The sequence below is a fragment of the Helianthus annuus genome, chromosome 2, assembly GCF_002127325.2.
Source record: "Helianthus annuus cultivar XRQ/B chromosome 2, HanXRQr2.0-SUNRISE, whole genome shotgun sequence".
NCBI lineage: Eukaryota > Viridiplantae > Streptophyta > Magnoliopsida > Asterales > Asteraceae > Helianthus > Helianthus annuus.
The window spans coordinates 92,090,796-92,111,217 of NC_035434.2; the positions used below are offsets into that span (position 1 = coordinate 92,090,796).

At 40.6% G+C, this 20,422-nt stretch overlaps 1 protein-coding gene across 1 annotated transcript; it reads right to left on the reverse strand.

Moving 5' to 3' along the window:
- Positions 1–3,314: 3,314 nt before the first annotated feature.
- LOC110893933 (glutamic acid-rich protein-like) lies at positions 3,315–4,172 on the reverse strand. The gene has a single exon (XM_022141093.1). The coding sequence runs from the start codon at positions 4,170–4,172 to the stop codon at positions 3,315–3,317; it is 858 nt and encodes a 285-aa protein (XP_021996785.1).
- Between the last annotated feature and the right edge of the window lie 16,250 nt (positions 4,173–20,422).

Below are 20,422 nucleotides of genomic sequence, written 5' to 3' on the forward strand. Positions count from 1 at the left end.
CTATAAATCATATTAACCACCTTAGATAAGTTCGAGAGTGAGTTTTAAACATTATACCTCTAGCTCGGGGCTAGGGAAGAATCTAGGCGAAAAGGTGGTGGATAAAAGCTAAGTAACGAGGTCCTTCCGCTTCCGTTTGCTCCAAAGCTCCTAATACGTGACCCGTAAGGCTTGTATATGCTTGGAATGAAGAGATCAAAACTCGACAATGGGTGGGTGGCTATGGGAGTGTTCGGCCGAGAGTTGGGAGGGGCAAGGGAGAGAGGGTTTTTGGTGATTGGTGAAGTGTAAGAACTCATGTGTGTTAGTGTTGTATTTATAGGCAAAACTTTGTTCTTAATCCAATGGTTAGTATGTCTTCTAGATATTAGACATAAACAATAAAATAATCACAATGTGTACTCTTGTGTTCCCTTTAGTTGGCCGATCTCTTTAGGGGGGGGGTATCCAGTTCGATTTCAATCGTTTAGTTAGAGTTTAGTTACATTAAGTAGGTTAGCTTTAGGGGTTAACTCCGTTAGTGGTGTGATGCGTTATATCGTGTGTGTTAGGGTAATCAGGGACCCTAACTGGCTCAGAAAAAGACTAACAATATTTTTGGCAATATTTTTTTTTATGTTCCGGGTATAGTCCGGTTGTTCGGTTGGATAGTAATCCGTTAAAGTGCTTAAGTAATCTTTTAAGCGTCGTTAATAATATTTTTAGTGACACATCTTATTTCCAAAAGTGTCAAGAATATTTCCTCATGTTTTGGCACTTTATTAGTTAGCTAGTAGCTGGTATGTTAGTAAAAGTGTTGTGTTTCGTGCTTAGAGTACGTTTTAGGCACATCCAATCATTATATCTTATTCCTAGAGACGCAGTTCTACAACCCTTGTATCCCTACACACACTCTGGGTGTAGTAAAAATATTTCTGGCTCATTCAGGCCTTTAGAGGCAGTGTCTGCCTGATGCTGGCTTTATCAGCATGTTCAATAGGTTATCCGTTCAAATGCTACTGTGCTTTTGTGCATCATGTTTGTCACTAGAGTTCAGTAAGTAAATAATGTAGTGACGGAAATCAAAGTATGATGCAGACATGTACAAGTATCAACAGTCAAGTAGCAGTTCATCAGTAATCTCAGTTAAGCACAGTAATTAAGCAACAATTAATAGTTAATTAAATCGTACGGATACCTGGTTTAGTGAGGGTTGTCACAGAAAATGATACATAGGTTAACATAATAAGTTATTTCATGTATAAATGCTTTAAAAAATGATAATGTATATAAGTTGACGAGATTACGCGTGTTACGATATTAAATATATGTGCATGTTTATGTATATATATATTACGACGCACAAATCGTAGATATATTGCTTATAAACGGGTGTGTTAACGGATATAACATAATAAGGGTCACCACTAAAATCGTTCAAAATGCAAAGTTCTTAATATATATATATATATATATATATACATATATATAGGGAAATGTTCTATGCAGAACACTAAATATTGCGAGAACACGCAGAACAAAATGAATCACTTAGTTTTTCAATCCAAAAAACCTAAAAAGTAAATGAAAATGTTATAAATGTAAGATTTATTGTTTCTCACACTAGAATTTAACACAAAATATGAAAAACTCCAGTTATTAAATAACCTACACACATGTAGGTTATGTGTAGGCTAAATTACCTACATGTATGTAGACTATGAGTACGGAAAAATATATAATTTTTTTATGTATATGTAATAAACATATGAATCTAAGAAACATAAAATTTAAGAAATATGAACCTTAAATCCCAAAATTTAGTGATTTAGAGTTGTTCTTTTTGTTCTCACAATAATTAGTGTTCTGTAATGATCCTTATCCTATATATATATATATGAACGCATATATATAATTACTGTGAGGACCAGGGGTTCGGTTCTTCGAACACGCTCAGACCGGATTTAACAACCACAGACTCGTGCGGAATCCAAGAATGTAGTAGGAGAGAGAGAAACACCGCAGATACCGTTTAACATCATTCTCATTGATATTAATAGCGAGTATAAGAATCTGAGAGAATTTCGACAGGGCTTCGCCTTGGGTGTCAAGAGATCCGTTGCAAATTAGAACCCAAGCACCTCTATTTATAGAGGCTGCCCATCTGGGTGAAACATGCTAACTGCCCATCCGTCTGGATGGGGATGTCCATCCGTTCGGATAGGGATGTCCATCCGTCTGGATAGACTCCATCCGTCCGGATGGAATTACAACATATGGCTGACCGTTGTTTCATCCCGGATACAATACAATACATACAATAAACATTATACAGACATCAAACAAGTTAAACAAAGAATCGATACATACGAAAGCTACAGACATAGTGCATTCACAGACCCCCCCCCCCCTTGGATGTAGTTGTAGTCTTCCTCCTGTATAGTCTTGATTACTCCTTCCTGTTGCGTCTCCTCTCCCTATACTTTCGGTTTCTCTCCTCTGCATGTTCTGCCAGCATCCTCTTTCTCTTGTTTCTCCCTTCATTTATCCACCCTTCATACTTTTCTTTGATTCCATCCATAGACTTTGACCATCTGGGAATTTTCCTTTCTTCAGATTCAATCGGAGTTTGATCCGTCTCAAAACTCCCCAATCCCAGTCTCCATCTAGCATGATTAGTTACTTCAGCCATCTTCTTTTCCATTCTTTCATTATGACGCTCTTCCTTAAGAAACTCTTCCAATTATAGATCTCTCCACTTTGATTCCCAGTAACCCCGTGAATTGATATCTTTCTCAAAGCAAACTTTCACTAACTTCTGATATCTTAACGCCTGCTCTTTGTCAGCTTCATAATACATGATCTTGTTGAAGAAGAGGTATTCGATATCCTTCTTCGAGCAGTTAACGAGCCACATAGGATCAAGAACGTGAATGTATCTCCAAGTCTTTCCATCAAACAACATTATCACCGCCTCACATGTCTTAGGATTGAAGACCCACCCTTTGAAATCTTTATAGAAGTCTTGCTCCATCTCCTATAAGGGCATGTTTTTCATACAATGTGGTCGTCTAACATGAAGTGTGATATCTTTCTCACCTATAACTGGTTCAACTTTGATCGTACGCTTCAGACGATGAGGCTTCCAATCTGGAAAGTTCAATGTTGCTTGATACATTATATACCCCCACAATCTTTGCTCATAAAATCTCACCTTTGGACCATGAAGACATTGTTGAAGTAGGAATAGTTCAGCAGAAGTAGGAAAGTTATCATCTTGACCAGCATAGTGAAATGGAACATCTGATTAGAGTCAGATGAATCATCTTCAACAATCACATCATTGAAATCATCTGCATCTTCCACAAACTTGAACACATATTCACCATCTGGAGCTGTTGGATTTTGTCTTCAATATCAAACTTCAAGTTTTCATCATTCATTCCCAATGCCTCCAACATAGACTCCCTCATCCAATTCTCCACAAGTTCTCCTTCTTCAACATTATGACTCAGGTAAATAACTTTTGGAATGTTAGAAAATACCTTTTGAAGATTAGCATCCTTTGCACCCGATGTAGACTCCCCCTGAGGCTGTTCTTCCTCTCTTTCCTCATTCAATGTATCATCAAGATAATCATCAACTTTATTAGCACTAGGTGGTCTCACAATTAAAGCACCACCATTACCTCTCCGATCGTCATCATCACCTTTTTCATCGTCACTTTCATGGAAGTCATCAATATCCTTCATATCATCATCCTCTTCATCCTCGTCATCTTTTTCTTTGTCAACCTTTTCGTCAACCTGAGCTTTCTTAGCTTCCTTTGCTTTTAGACGACGTCTTTCAATTTCAATTCTCCTAATATTCTCTTCCCTGCTGTAGTATACACTTTTCAATTCACCAACAAGGATGAAATACTTTGCTGGAACTGGATCATTTTCTTCATTCACTTCAACCTCTGCAATATTAACTTCAACATCTGCAACATTCGTTTCAACATCAAGTTGTGGTTGCTCTTGTTGACTGAATGAACCAAGAATCTCTTCAGTATCAACTACAACACCCTTTCCTTTATCCTTTAACGCTTCAGCGGCTTCTTCAGCATCTTTCTGTTCTTTTTCTATCCTCCGATCCTCAGCTCTTCGGATTTCCTTGAACATAAGTAAGTGTTCTTCCTTAGTATTTTTCATTATTTTTGCTAGTTATGAGCCAAAAGTCAAGCAAATTGACTTTTGCTTTGACTTTCGGTTCTGACCATTTTGGTCAAGTCAAAGTTCAAATTGAACTTTGTTACGTGATCATCATAATGAAGGTGTTAATCCTTTGCGATTGCACCCTCTAATCATCACGTTTAGTAGTCGAAATAACAAGTCAAACTTTTATGAAATAAAGGTCAAAAGTGCATAAAAGTGCATTTTACGACGAAAGTGTTTTCGGGTATTAAAACTTAAATTTTTGACACCAAATCAGTTTTATAACATTATTAGACATGTTTTAACATATCTAGCTCATCATTTCTAGTTTAGCGCTTATTACTCAGTCGAAAGTCGAGCGGTTTTGTAACAACCCGACTTTTCGGATCGTTACTTATCGTTGTCATTTCTTTTCATAACCGCTTGTACTCTTGGGATTCGATTACCGCAAAGGGTTAAACTGTATTTTCAACACACTTTAAACGCATAATACAACGCTCATTCAAATCGCGAGTATTACATTTAAACGCTACTTATAACACTTACTACTTAAACGCATTTTATCACATTTTACATTGCTTATTTAGACTAAACGCTATCGCAACGCAAACTCAACGCAACTCGAAACGCGGTTTTACTTATGTATGTGTGTTATTTGTGTGATTATTTGTTTAAATGTTATGTGGTTATCAACGCAACGCTTATACGCTTATACGCTCACTCGCAACTCGATTAAACGCAACGCAACGCTTAACAAATGAACCAAAGTTGGAAAACTCACTCACGCAAACTCGGCCGTCCGAAGTGTACGGTCTTCACCGACTGTAAGAGCCTACAACATATCTTAATCCAGAAGGAACTGAATATGCGCCAACGCAGAAGGGTTGAACTTCTCAACGACTACGACTGTGAGATACGTTACCACCCAGGCAAGGAAAACGTCGTTGCTGACGCTCTTAGCCAACGAAGCTATTTAGATAGTGTTCGAAATGTTCAGCCCAACACGACCTCGAAGCCCTCATTTGCGACGCTCAACACGCTTATTTTCTTAAGAACACATTGAAGGATGAAAGAATACTTGGAACCGAAAACCAACTAGTGAATAAACCTAATGGTATTTTTCACTATCTCGACCGTATTTGGATACCTAGTCACAATAATCTCTGAGAGATTTTGTTGACTGAAGCACACAAATCCTGATACTCCATTCACCCCGGTGCCGATAAGATGTACCAGGACCTCCGTGCCAGGTATTGGTGGCTAGGAATTAAAAAGGATATCGCTCTCTACATTTCAAAAAGCCTAACTTGCTCGAAAGTTAAGGCTAAACATCAACGACCCTCTGGCTTACTCGAACAACACGAGATCCCGATGTGGAAATGGGAGAGTATAGCTATTGATTTAATTATGAAACTCCCTCGCACGCCATCCGGTCACGATAGAATTTGGGTTATCGTTGATCGTCTTACGAAATCCGCTCACTTTATACCGATACGAGAAGACTTAAACATAGAACGATTAGCACGAATCTATACCGACGAAGTCACTTGTCGACATGGGACACCTCGTGACATCATCTTTGACCATGATGGTCGATTAACCTCGCGTCTCTGGGAGACATTCCAAGCCGCTCTCGGTACGACTCTCAACCTCAGTTCCGCATTCCATCCCCAGACCAACGGTCAGACTGAGCGCACGATCCGAACCCTTGAAGACATGCTTCGTTCATGCGTTATAGATTTTGGTGGTAATTGGGATTCGCATTTACCCTTGGTAGAATTCTAATTATCACGCTAGTATTCAAATGGCACCCTTTAAGACATTATACGGTAGAAAATGTCGATCACCTATTGTATGGCACGAGATCGGAGAATCACAAATCACCAGTCCTGAGTTATTACAAGAAACGACAGACAAGATCCACAAAATAAGGGACAATCTCTTGAAAGCTCGGAGTCGTCAAAAGAGTTACGCCGATAAACGCCGCAAGCCCCTTGAGTTCGAAGTTGGTGATCACGTACTCCTAAAGGTTTCACCTTGGAAGGGGGTGATTCGATTCGGCAAGAAAGGAAAGCTAGTGCCACGATACGTGGGTCCCTTTAAAATTCTGGAAAGAATTGGCAAACTGGCCTACCGACTCGAATTACCGGAGGAATTCAGCAACGTGCATCCGCTTTGCACGTCTTGAACCTCAAAAAGTGCCTAGCTGAGGAAAATCTTCATGTACCTCTTGAAGATTTGCAAGTTAAGGAAACTCTACACTTTGTGGAAAAGCCAGTTGAAATCATGGATCGAGAGACCAAGAAACTTCAACGCTCTCGCACTCCTATAGTGAAGGTTCGCTGGGAAGGCGCCGAGTTCACTTGGGAACTCGAAAGTGATATGAAGGCTATATATCCATAACTCTTTATTACGCTTGCTCCTTAACTTCGGGACGAAATTTCCTAAAGTAGGGGAGGCTGTAACAACCCGACTTTTCGGATCGTTACTTCTCGTTGTCATTTATTTTCATAACCGCTTGTACTCTTGGGATTCGATTACCGCAAAAGGGTTAAACTATATTTTCAACGCACTTTAAATGCAAAATACAACGCTTATTACAACGCTCATTCAAATTGCGAGTATTACATTTAAACGCTACTTATAACACTTACTACTTAAACGCATTTTATCACATTTTACATTGCTTATTTAGACTAAACGGTATCGCAACGCAACTCGAAGCGCGGATTTACTTATATATGTGTGTTATTTGTGTGATTATTTGTTTAAATGTTATGTGGTAATCAATGCAACGCTTATACGCTAACTCACAACTCGATTAAGTGCAACGTAACGCTTAATAAACGAACCAAAGTTGGAAAACTCACTCACACAAACTCCGCTGTCCTAACGGACATCCGCTCGGATGACCATTCGCTCGGATGACTACCCGTCCAGATGGCCATACGCCCGAACACTACCACTTACACCGACTTAACCCTTCGCCCTCTCTTTATAAATACCGTCGTACGCCCTCATTCTCTGATTTTGACACTCTCATCCGCTCCCTAAGACTCTATCTCGATTCAAGGCCATTTTGTAAGCTTTCTCCCTCAAATCTTCTCTAATCCTCATCTTTGATCACTTCTACATCATCTTCTTCATCAAAATCACACAAACACTTAAGCTTTTCCGTGTCACCTGATTTGGACCTCTTGAATGTGGTTTCCACTCGTTTTCCTACGCAAACTGTTGTGGAACACAATTTAATCAAGATTAGTTCCATATTTAAAGGATTTTCACACTTTTCAACTAAGTTACGAAAGATTTCAACACTTTTTCATCTGGTTTCAACTTTCTTCGAGTTTTTACACAATATTGTTAGAATCTGGACTCAATCAGACTCTCGATAGTTCCTTAGTCGAGAGCCGGCTTGAAAACGGATTCCCACCGGAGGGATGACCATTAACGGGTCAAACATGAATCTTCATCAAAGAGAGCGCATCTTTTCGAATGGGCTGAGACCATCCATCCGTCCGAATGAACTGGACTTGGTATTTTCTGTTGTTTGACATGCCGTCACGCCGTCTCCGTTAACTAAAACTGTTACTTAGAAAATTTTACAAAAACTTCAACTACAGACCACAGCCTACTCGAATGGCTATCTGTCCGGATGACCATCCGCTCGGATGACCTAGGATCTATAATATTACATTGTTTAAAAACGCTTTGACCAAACTTCGAATTTTAACGATTCAAAACAAACACAACTCATTCAAATGGCCATCCGTTCGAATGGCCATCCGCTCAGATGACCATCCGTCTGGATGACCATCCGACCGGATGACCTTCCGTTAGGATGGAACCTATCCGTTCGGATCACCTGTCGAACACTTAACCATCCGATCTTCGGTTTACACACTGTTCAGCTCTGCTCAAAGACTTGTGCTTTTGTTTCCATGCACAGGCTAACTCGACGCGCTCCCTTCAATCCAATCCAGCTTGTGTTTACTCGATAAACACACACTGTGAGTATACTCGAACCCATTTTCATTTAATGCACTTTTGGGTGTTACATACGTTCCATATCAAAACACAACAGACAACGCAAACACTTTACAAAAGCTAACCGCTCCTGCATGCTATACGTGATTTGTTGAATGCTTGTTACTATGCTTATACAGTGTTACACTAGACCGCCTCTAGCAACAATAGTACTATAGTTTGGACTTAGCACCTGTCGTGGACAAGGGTTGCTAGGGATCGCACTACTGTACTTCACGTGTTCGCTGTGGTGAACATCTGTCGCGCATACTCTACAACGCAGTCTCGTGGTTAGGTTGTATCATTGTTGGTAGTCACATGCTTCTCCCGTTACGTGTTACGTGCTGGTTATGCGTAAACGCTTTTCATACTATTACTTTGCAAACTTGTGCACCCACCTTTACATTATGTATTGACTTTATTTTAACGTATGTCATGGGTTAAGTGGTTGTTTGCTAAAATCAAGCTAGGAAGTCTAGAGACTCACCGAAATAAATCTGAGTTGTCAGAATAGTACTTGTTTTCAAGACTGAATATCTGTAATGACTGTTATGAAATATTTGTTAGTAGTATGGGATATTAACTTTAAAAATATTGTCATTCAATAGTTGTAATGGATTCTTATAAACAATCTGTTTCGCTCAGTGGCACGCCCCGATGATTCCGCCATCGGTTGGGGTGTGACAGATTGGTATCAGAGCCATGACTATTGGGAATTAGGTCGAGTCGTGTAAAGCTGACCTAGTCTATAGTGTAAGTACCAATAAGACCCGCTTCATGCGAACCCAATAGGGGTTCCGTACGAACCCACTTTTGATACTCTCATTCGAACTCGTGAAAACTACATCTTCGTGCGACCACGTAAACTACAGTTTCGTACGAAGAAGCCTTTCCTAAGGCGAAATATTACATGCTTTTCCTAAGGCTAACACAATACTCACGTCTTCGAAAATGCTTGTATAACATAACCGAGTGATTGGGTCGAGATTAGGTTTGAAAACCAAGAACTCTCGATAAGATCACTCACTCTACGCGTATTTATACTCTCAGCACGAGAATCTTCGTTGAGCTGGGATTGACATCCATATCTCGACGAAATTCTCCATCTCTATCTCGTGGTTTTGCCACACTTTCAGGAACGAGGTTGTTTAGTTAGGAGTGAAACCCGCACCTTAACGACGCGTTCCACTCACTACTTTGATTTTACAAACTCCCACCAAAGTCTCGATTGTTCTAATGGCTCGAGTCACGTAGTAACTGGAACGATGAGTGTCGTTCACCGTGTTTCGGTGAGAGCATAGTCTATTAGGCCAAAGCGTGTACTCGAGGTCGTTGTGAATGGTTGAACCACTTTGGGTAGTCGATGTCTAACACCCAAGGCACTCTATTTTTCGATTTAAGCGTGCAATTGCCGATTTTACGCGTTATCGATTTTACGTGTTTATATGTTTCGATTTTGGAGATTATACGCTTTTCCGCTCCTCGCTTTACAGATCGCGCACAACTCGCACAGCTTTCGTAATCTCAAATGCTAACTACTCGCGAATAAACTAAGAACTCTTGTACGCTATACTCGCCGCTTACGCTACTCGCTATCACTCGCAACTCTCGAACGCGCTACGCAACCTTAAAAGATAGGTGAATACGTGCAAAATATGTAGGTGAATACGTGCAAAAATGTGAATTACGTGCTCATACGTGCCTATGTGTCAATGTGTGTACGTGCTTATGTGGTTTATGTGCCTACGTGACTATGTGCCTATGTGCTTGACGTGCTACTGTGCTTTACCTAATAATAATAATAATAATAATAATAATAATAATAATAATAATAATAATAATAATAATAATAATAATAATAATAATAACAATAATAATAATAATAATAATAATAAAGGATGTTTTACGAATGCTAAACTTTTCAAAAACCTGAAATAATCGAATCTCGTCTAATTCATATGTCGACGTGTGCTGCAGAATCTATCACACCCCGACCGCATAAAACAACAAATCGCGGCGGAATCGTTGGGGAGTGTTGCAACAGAATCACTGTTTCATAACACACGGAAATTTGAAGTTTCGTTTTATTTAAAGATTAACCATTTACATTGTCTTGAAATCTAAACAACAAGTTAAACATAGTCTATCATTGTTATTAAGTCACTAACGCCTCGTCCAGTCCTATGTGAGCATGCATCCTAGCAATCAACATCATTCAACAACACCTGAAACATATGTAAAAACAAAGTCAGTAAAGAAATGCTGGCGAGCACATAGGTATATGAGAGTGTCGGATTCATGGCTAGTTTACATGTTGCAATACCTAAGTAAAAACCTTGTTTTGAAAAGTATAGTATTGCGACATAATTAACCAACTCAAATCAAGTTGGTAATAATTTATAAAATCTCGTACCCATGATTCTTAACCCCAAAACATTTATTTAATTAAATCAAATTGTAAAACATCTCGTTAATAAAACTCGTATGGTTTATATTATTCAGAAAACATCATTGTGTGAAATCGTTTCAAAATCGTTTACCCAAATGAACTAAATAACGCCACGGTATGTAATATGATGAAAACACTTATATATAAGAAGTACCAGCGGCGTATCTACCATGTTTTGATCACATTACACCCGTCTCGTTATCTAAACACTAACCAAAAACCAATCGTTTACCCATGTTTAACTCGTTAAAATCGCTTCAGTCGCTTAAATCATTCTTGTTTTAAATTGTGAAAACTACTTTTGGTCGTCTCGCTAATAACATCCAAACCTTCGTGACTCGACTATCTCGAAACTCGCATTAATAAACCACCAAAGGGTAAATTAACAATCACAGATTCAGTCGTTACCCGCCTAACCCACACATAACCGTGGGCGCAGTCTGATAACGGGATTTGTCAGATCCTATGTTACCATAACCTAATACTGGTCGGTTCGGCCAAAACCGATGAATGTTATTCGATATGTAACTACAACCAACAGGTTTGTTCACTTTATCGAAATCGTTATTAATTTAATATAAACCATTTTAATCATTTTCGAAACCATCGTTAAAAAAACATCGAAATCATTTAACACATATGAATCACCCCAAAAAAATCAAAAACAGTAAAATAGGGGAACTATGTATTCACTTGAAAATGCTTAGAAGTCTTGAATAACAACCAACCAAAGCTAGAGGGATCACGGAAATCAATCGGCACCTAATATAAGTATCTATGTAAATAACCGGACCTAAATCGGAAGATCAGATAGGATGAGGTTTCGTAAACCAAATGAGTATTAGAACTCATATGACATGGTTTAACAAAGCCTACATACTAAATCGAAACCTAACCTAAGTGCTTACGACCCATTACGACTCGTTTAGGTAGCTTACGCTACTTTAACGCGTCGTTCGCGTAAAACGCGTTCGGACCGCCTAACTAGTCCTATGACAAGTATTATATGCCTTAACATGTCTAATAATGTTACCTAATCTTTCTAGATATAAAAATTTCGGTTACATATGCTTAAATGAATTTATGCGTAAAAAGGGCATTTTGGTCATTTTCCTAAGGCATATAAACTACCTATCAAACAACTAACTAAACGAAGTGACCATAAGGTATAACCTCGGAAGGTTATTCCCTATACAACTATGGTCAGTAAATATGCTTGGTCGGATCCTAAAGATCGACCAAACGGGTCTAGTTCGAAAGTCTAAGCGGTTGTTAAGACCGCTTGACTTACGACTCTATATAAGCACTAGACTAAGAGTGACGAGCTAAACATGTTAAAACATGTTTAGTTAAGTTAGAAAACAGATTTTGATATCAAAACAAAGTGTTTTGATACCCAAGAGTAGTTTGGTTACAAAATACGCATGAATACGCATTTTGACCGAAACTACGACTCGTCACTACGCCTAATCAACGTGGTAATCAGTAGGTATGGTCACACGGGACTATAACCATCGTGATTACGCTCACGTTGTAAAGTTCTAACGAACTTTGTGTTGACCATAAACTGGTCAAAGCAGAAAGTCAAACACTATTTGACTTTCGTGCTTAAAGACACATAAAAGCACGAAAGAATACTTACAAAGGGTCCAAGCAAGGAAATCTTGATTCAAATTGCTCAGGTATGAAGTGCTAGACCCCAACTTAGAGATATTTAAATCCGATTGTGAGGAAAGAATGAAAATGAGTTGGGTATTTATCGAAAACCCTCAACCGTTAGGATCGTTCCTCGCAAAACGTGCTTCGATCTTGACCCTCCATCTGGGCACATGGTATTGTAATACAAGGGGCACACTAAAAACGATCAAAACTAGCCCAAAGTATCCCAAATCAGCTGCTAAAACCATCAAAAACAGGCTGGAAAGCCAGATTCAATGTTTCTGTCTGATGGGCTCTCGCGGGCCGCGTAAGAAATAAGCTTGGCTTACGCGGGCCACCTAAGCATGTTTGGCAGATTTACACTTTTAGTTCCTGCAGCCCAGAAACTTGTATTTTGATGCATATTTGGCACTTTTAAGCCCCGTTAACCTCATTTCAAAGGTCTAAAATGATGTTAAAGTATAGGGAACTTAAAATATGCTCAAAAACATCTCGGATGTCAGTTCGTTTGGTCGTACAGTTGCATTATTCGGGTAATTACGACGAAAGTCGTAACGAACGCAAAACGATCCAAATTGAGCGACGAATGGAATTTTATCATGCCAATCACTAAAATATAATATTTTAATGATTACATAAATTTTTGGATGTCCGAATATATTCAGAACGCAGGATATGCGCGAAAATGCAAACTTATGCACTTTTTGACGCTTTTAGCCCCTGTTGATCAAATAAGTTTATTTTTGCGCACCAAACACCTCAAATCCTATTTCTAAGCTATGTAAAGGATATTTAGGGCGTGTTTAACTTATGATCATGTTCCAGAATGTTCGTTACAGTACGAATCGGCATACTTTCGCAGTTTGTCGAAATTAGTCTCTGTAAGCGAATAAACTTGATTTCGACACACCAAACCCTCCAAAACTTATTTCTAAGCTATGTATAGGTTATTTAAGGTATGTTAAGCCTATGTCACTATTCCAGAGAGTTTATCGTGTTAAACTGATTACGTTTACGCATCAGTTCGCGTATAACTTTCTAGAAAGCGATTTAGAGCTCGAAATCGAACAAGAATTGATATGTGCAAACGATACACATATTTATACAAATCCCAAGTATGAAACACAATATTTCATTAATTTGGTATTTGTTTGATGGCCGTGGAGGCACAGGTGTCACAAAATCTACACTCAACAATGTCGTCATTTGGATCTCATACTCAACGTGTTGCCTGACGAAACCATGCTGACAAGCGTATTGCTTCACTTGTGGCCAAGGAAATGGCCAAGGTCATACCTCAAGTTGTCAGTGAGATCAACGAGGTCAGCAACAAATCTTATGACGAGTCAAAAAGCGACGCACCTCGAACACCCTTCAGCTTCAAACAATTCAAGGCCTGCAGTCCTGCAAAGTTCACTAGTGAAGATGGGCCCAGTGCTATGTTCTAGTGGTTTGAATCCATCGAAGTCACCTTCAGGCAAAGCGGATGCCCAAAAAATCTCCGCACTGTGAATGCTACTGGAGTCTTTCAGTCAAAGGCTCTGGATTGGTGGACTGCTGAGTGCAACAGGCGCGGTAACGATGCAGCTTATGGCCTCTCATGGGAGAAACTCAAGGAGCTTATGATGAAGGAGTTCTGTCCTCCTCACAAAGTCTAGAAGCTAGAGAATGAATTCTGGCACATCAAGAAGGAAGGAGGTAACAACGCTGGTCTCACCGCTCACTTCAAGCAGCTGAGAATTATCTGTCCTAGTCAGGTGGCCACACCTGATATGACAATCAAGAAGTACATTCGAGCACTCCCCGATTGTGTAGCCAACTTTGTTCAGGAAGCTAAACCTGCTACTATTGAGGAAACCTATCAACTCACAGCTGAGATCAACGACAAGCGAGTCTTGGCTGGATATTTCAAACCTCAACCAAGAGTCTCAATCAAGCAATCGCTACTCCCACTACCGACAATGCAGCATCTCATGGTTCAGAGTCTTCATGCCAGAGCCGCAAGCGAAAGAACAACAATAACAAGAACTATGCTACTACCGCCGCTCCTCTCAACGCCATCCTCGTACAACCCAGCAACCAGAATCGTCAAGCAACTATTGCTAACGCACTGCCTGCTAAGCGTGCGTACACTGGTATCCACCCTTTGTGACCAACTTGCACTTACCATTATCCGACAGGGGTCAACTGTCGTTTCTGTGCAAATTGCAACATCTACAGGCACTTTACTGTTCACTGCCCTTCAGGCCCACGTCAGCAAGCTACTCAAGCTACTCAAGCTCCTCTAGCACCGCCAGCTCAACCCCTTGCTCTTTAGGGTAACCCAGCAGTTACAGCACCCGTTGCAAATGCTCGAACTTACTACACATGTGGTGACCCTAACCACTTTGCTAAAGTCTGCCCTCTCCGCGTTGTGAAACAAGAACCACAGCAGCAGCAACCACCGTAGCAGCAACAACAACAACAGCAACAGCAGCCACAACAAGCAGCCCGCGGAAGAACTTTCAATATCAATGTCTGCCAGCATAAGACTGACAACAATGTTGTCAATGGTACGTTCCTTGTTAACGGTATTTATGCTTCGTGTTTATTTGATACCGGAGCCGATAACTGTTTTGTGTCGTTTGAATTCGAAAAGCTCCTAACACGTAAACGCGCTAACCTCCCAACAACCTTCAACGTAGAAGTTGCCACCAGAAGCACCGTCGCCGTCAGTACCATTCTCCGTGATTGTACTCTCAAACTCAACAATCACGTCTTCCCGATCGGTCTCATCCCTATGAAACTTGGTAGTTTCGATACCATAATAGGCATTGACTTTCTTCATGAAAATCGTGCCGAAGTCGTTTGTTTCGAAAAGATGATTTGTTTCTCTCTTTCCAATGGCGACCAACTCTGTGTTTATGGCGAAGTATCCTTGAAATAACTGAAGCTTATTTCATGCATTCAAGCAATCAAGTATCTCCGCAAGGAATACTTGGGTTTCTTAGCCCATATTGTAGTAGCAAAGGAGGAAAAGAAAACCGTGAAGGACATTTCCGTTGTTCGTGATTTTCCTAGCGTTTTTCCCGACGATTTACCTGGTCTACCCCCTACCCGCGATATCGATTTTTGTACCCTGTTGCTAAAGCTCCTTATCGCCTCGCACCGTCCGAAATGCGTGAACTTTCTAGCCAACTCCAGGAGTTACTTGATAAAGGCTTCATACGCCCTAGCACATCGCCATGGGGCGCACCTCTCTTTTTCGTGAAAAAGAAGGATGGATCGTTCCGAATGTGCATCGATTATAGGGAACTTAATAAGCTTACTATCAAGAATTGTTACCCTCTACCTTGAATCAACGATTTATTTGATCAACTGCAAGGTGTTACCTGTTTCTCTAAGATCGATCTACGTTCTGGTTACCATCAACTGCGAATTCAGGAGCAAGATAGTCCGAAAACCGTTTTTCGTACCCGTTATGGCCATTACGAATTCGTGGTCATGCCTTTTGGTCTCACAAACGCACCCCCGGTCTTCATGGATTTGATGAACCGTGTGTGTAAACCTTTCCTTGATCGCTTCATTATCTTGTTTAACGATGATATCCTTATCTACTCAAAGTCGAGATCCGAACACGCATAACATCTTCGTCTAGTTCTCGAGCTTCTCCAAGGGAATCGCCTCTACGCCAAGTTCTCCAAGTGTGAATTTTGGCTCGAGGAGGTTCAATTCCTCGGTCATATCGTCAACAATCAAGGTATTAATGTCGATCCCGCGAAGATTGAAGCAGTTAAGAGTTGGATTACACCAAAAACCCTATCTGAAGTTCGTTCTTTTCTCGGATTGGCGGGTTATTACCGTCAATTTATCGTTGATTTCTCTAAAATTGTCGTTCCTCTCACCTCCCTAACGCATAAAGACAAGCCTTTTGTTTGGGGAACTGAACAAGAGGATGCCTTTCAAACTCTAAAGCGTATGCTTTGCAACGCTCCGTACTCGGGTTACCCGATGGAAACGGCGATTTTGTTGTTTATTGCGATGCGTCTAAGCTAGGTCTTGGCTGTGTTCTTATGCAACGAGACAAGGTTATCGCGTATGCGTCTCGACAACTCAAGGTCCACAAGATGAACTACACAACCCACGATCTCGATCTCGGTGCAGTTGTTTTTGCGTTAAAGATTTGGCGACACTACCTTTATGGTACTAAGTGTACGGTCTTCACCGACCATATGAGCCTACAACATATCTTAAACCAGAAGGAACTAAATATGCGCCAACGCAGATGGGTTGAACTTCCCAACGACTACGACTGTGAGATACGTTACCACCCAGGCAAGGTAAACGTCGTTGCTGACGCTCTTAGCCGACGAAGCTATTTACATAGTGTTCGAAATTTTTAAGCCCAACACGACCTCGAAGCCCTCATTCGCGACGCTTAACACGCTTGTTTTCTTGAGAACACATTGAAGGAAGAAAGAATACTTGGAACCAAAAACCAACTACTGAATAAACCTAATGGTATTTTTCACTATCTCGACCATATTTGGATACCTTGTCGCAATAATCTCCAAGACATTTTGTTGACTGAACACACAAATCCCGATACTCCATTCACCCCGGTGCCGACAAGATGTACTAGGAGCTCCGTGCCAGGTATTGGTGGCTAGGAATTAAAAAGGATATCACTCTTTACATTTCAAAATGTCTAACTTGCTCGAATGTTAAGGCCGAACATCAATGACCCTCTTGCTTACTTGAACAACCCGAGATCCTAATGTGGAAATGGTCGAGTATAGCTATGGATTTTATTACGAAACTCCCTCGCACGCCATCAGGTCATGATAGCATTTGGGTTATCGTTGATCTTCTTACGAAATCTGTTCACTTTATAGCGATACAAGAAGACTTCAAGTTAGAACGATTAGCACGAATCTATACCGACGAAGTCATTTGTCGACATGGGACACCTCGTGACATCATCTCTGACCGCGATGGTTGATTTAAATCGTGTCTCTGGGAGACATTCCAAGCCGTTCTCGGTACGACTCTCAACCTCAGTACCGCATTCCATCCCTGGACTGACGGTCAGACTGAGCGCGCGATTCGAACACTTAAAGACATGCTTCGTTCATGCGTTATAGATTTTGGTGGTAATTGGGATTCGCATTTACCCGTGGTAGAATTCTCATACAATAACACATATCACGCTAGTATTCAAATGGCACCCATTGAGGCATTATACGGTAGAAAATGTCGATCGCCTATTGTATGGCATGAGATCGAAGACGCACAAATCACCAGTCCTGAGTTATCACAAGAAACGGCAGACAAGATCCACCAAATAAGGGACAATCTCTTGAAAACTCAGAGTCGTCAAAAGAGTTACGCCGATAAACGCCGCAAGCCCCTTGAGTTCGAAGTTGGTGATCATGTACACCTAAAGGTTTCACATTGGAAGGGGGTAATCCGATTCGGCAAGAAAGGAAAGCTAGCGCCACGATACGTGGGTCCCCTTAAATTTCTGGAAAGAATTGGCAAAGTGGCCTACCGACTCGAATTACCAGAGGAATGCAGCAACGTGCATTCGACTTTCCACGTCTCGAACCTCAAAAAGTGCCTAGCTGAGGAAAATCTTCACGTACCTCTTGAAGATTTGCAAGTTAACGAAACTCTACACTTTATGGAAAAGCCAATAGAAATCATGGATAGAGAGACCAAGAAATTTCGACGCTCTCGCATTCCTATAGTGAAGGTTCGCTGGGAAGGCAAACGCGGCGCCGAGTTCACTTGGGAACTCGAAAGTGATATGAAGGCTAAATATCCACAACTCTTTGTTACGCTTGCTCCTTAATTTTGGGGCGAATTTTCCTAAAGTAGGGGAGGCTGTAACAACCCGACTTTTCGAATCGTTACTTATCGTTGTTATTCCTTTTCGTAACCGCTTGTACTCTTGGGATTCGACTACCGCAAAGGGTTAAACTATATTTTCAACGCACTTTAAACGTATAATACAACTCTAATTACAACGCTCATTCAAATCGCGAGTATTACATTTAAATACTACTTATAACACTTACTACTTAAACACATTTTATTGCATTTTACAGTGCTTATTTAGACTAAACGCTATCGCAACGCAAACTCGACGCAACTCGAAGCGCGGATTTACTTATGTATGTGTGTTATTTGTGTGGTTATTTGTTTAAATGTTATGTGGTTATCAACGCAACGCTTATACGCTCACTCGCAACTCGATTAAACGCAATGCAACGCTTAACAAACGAACCAAAGTTGGAAAACTCACTCACGCAAACTCTGTCGTCCGAACGGACATCCAGTCGAATGACCATCCGCTCGGATGACCATCTGTCCGGATGGCCATCCGCCCGAACACTACCACTTACACCGACTTAACCCTTCGCCCTCTCTCTATAAATACCGACGTACGCCCTCATTCTCTGATTTTGACACTCTCATCCGCTCCCCAAGACTCTGTCTCGATTCAAGGCCATTTTGTAAGCTTTCTCCCTCAAATCTTCTCTAATCCTCATCTATAATCACTTCTACATCATCTTCTTTATCAAAATCACACAAACACTTAAGCTTTTTCGCGAAATCACCTGATTTGGACCTCTTGAAGGTGGTTTCCACTCGTTTGCTTACGCAAACTGTTGTGGAACACCATTTAATCAAGATTGGTTCCAGATCTAAAGGATTTTCACACTTTTCAACTTAGTTACGAAAGATTTCAACACTTTTTCATCTGTTTTCAACTTTCTTCGAGTTTTTACACAATATTGATGGAATCTGGACTCAATCAGACTCTCGACTCGTTCCTTAGTCATGAACCGGCTTGAAAACGGGTTCCCACCGAAGGGATGACCGATTAACGGGTCAAACATGAATCTTCATTAAAGACGGCGCATCTGTCCGAATGGGTTGAGACCATCCGGCCGACTGAACTGGACTTGGTATTTTCCGTTGTTTTACATGCCGTCATGCCGTCTCCGTTATTTAAAATTGTTACTTAGAAAATTTTACAAATACTTCAACTACAAACCACAACCTACTCGAATGGCCATCCGTTCGAATGGCCATCCGTCCGGATGAACATCCGCTCGGATGACCTACCATCTATAATTTTACATTGTTTAAAAATGCTTTGACCAAACTTCGAATTTTAACGATTCACAAAAAATACAACTCATTTGAATGGCCATCCGTTCGAATGGCCATCCGTCCGGATTACCATCCGTTCGGATGGAACCCATCCGTTCTGATCACCTGTCGAACACTTAACCATCCGATCTTCTCTTTACACAATGTTCAGCTCTGCTCAAAGACTTATGCTTCTATTTTTGTGCACAGGCTAACTCGACGCGCTCCCTTCAATCTAATCCAGCTTGTGTTTACTCGATAAACACACACTGTGAGTATACTCGAACCCATTTTCATTTAATGCACTTTTGGGTGTTACATATGTTCCATATCAAAACGCAACACACAACACAAATACTTTACAAAAGCTAACTGCTCCCGCATGCTATACGTGATTTGTTGAATGCTTGTTAGTATGTAGACCGCCTCTAGCAACAATATTACTATAGTTTGGACTCAGCACCTGTCGTGGACAGGGGTTGCTAAGGATCACATTACTTTACTTCACGTGTTCGCTTCGGTGAACATGCGTCGCGTATACTCTACAACGCAGTCTTGTGGTTACGCTATATCATTGTTGGTAGTTACATGCTTCGCCCGTTACGTGTTACATGCTGGTTATATGTAAACGCTTTTCATACTATTACTATGAAAACTTGTGTACTTACCTTTACATTATGTATTGACTTTATTTTAACGTATGTGACAGGTTAAGTGGATGTTTGCTGAAATCAAGCTAGGAAGTCTAGAAACTCACCGAAATAAATCTGAGTTGTTGGAATAGTACTTGTTTTTGAGACTGGACATCTGTAACGACTGTTATGAAATATTTGTTAGTAGTATGGGATATTAACTTTAAAAATATTGTCATTTAATAGTTGTTATGGATTCTCATGAACAATCTATTTCGCTCAGTGCCATGCCCCGATGATTCCACCATCAGTTGGGGTGTGACAGGTTTGATTTCCGCTTT

What these genes read in the sequence shown, in the direction of transcription:
- LOC110893933 (XM_022141093.1), bottom strand. Translation starts at nt 4,172, where the DNA reads ATGAAAAATACTAAGGAAGAACACTTACTTATGTTCAAGGAAATCCGA.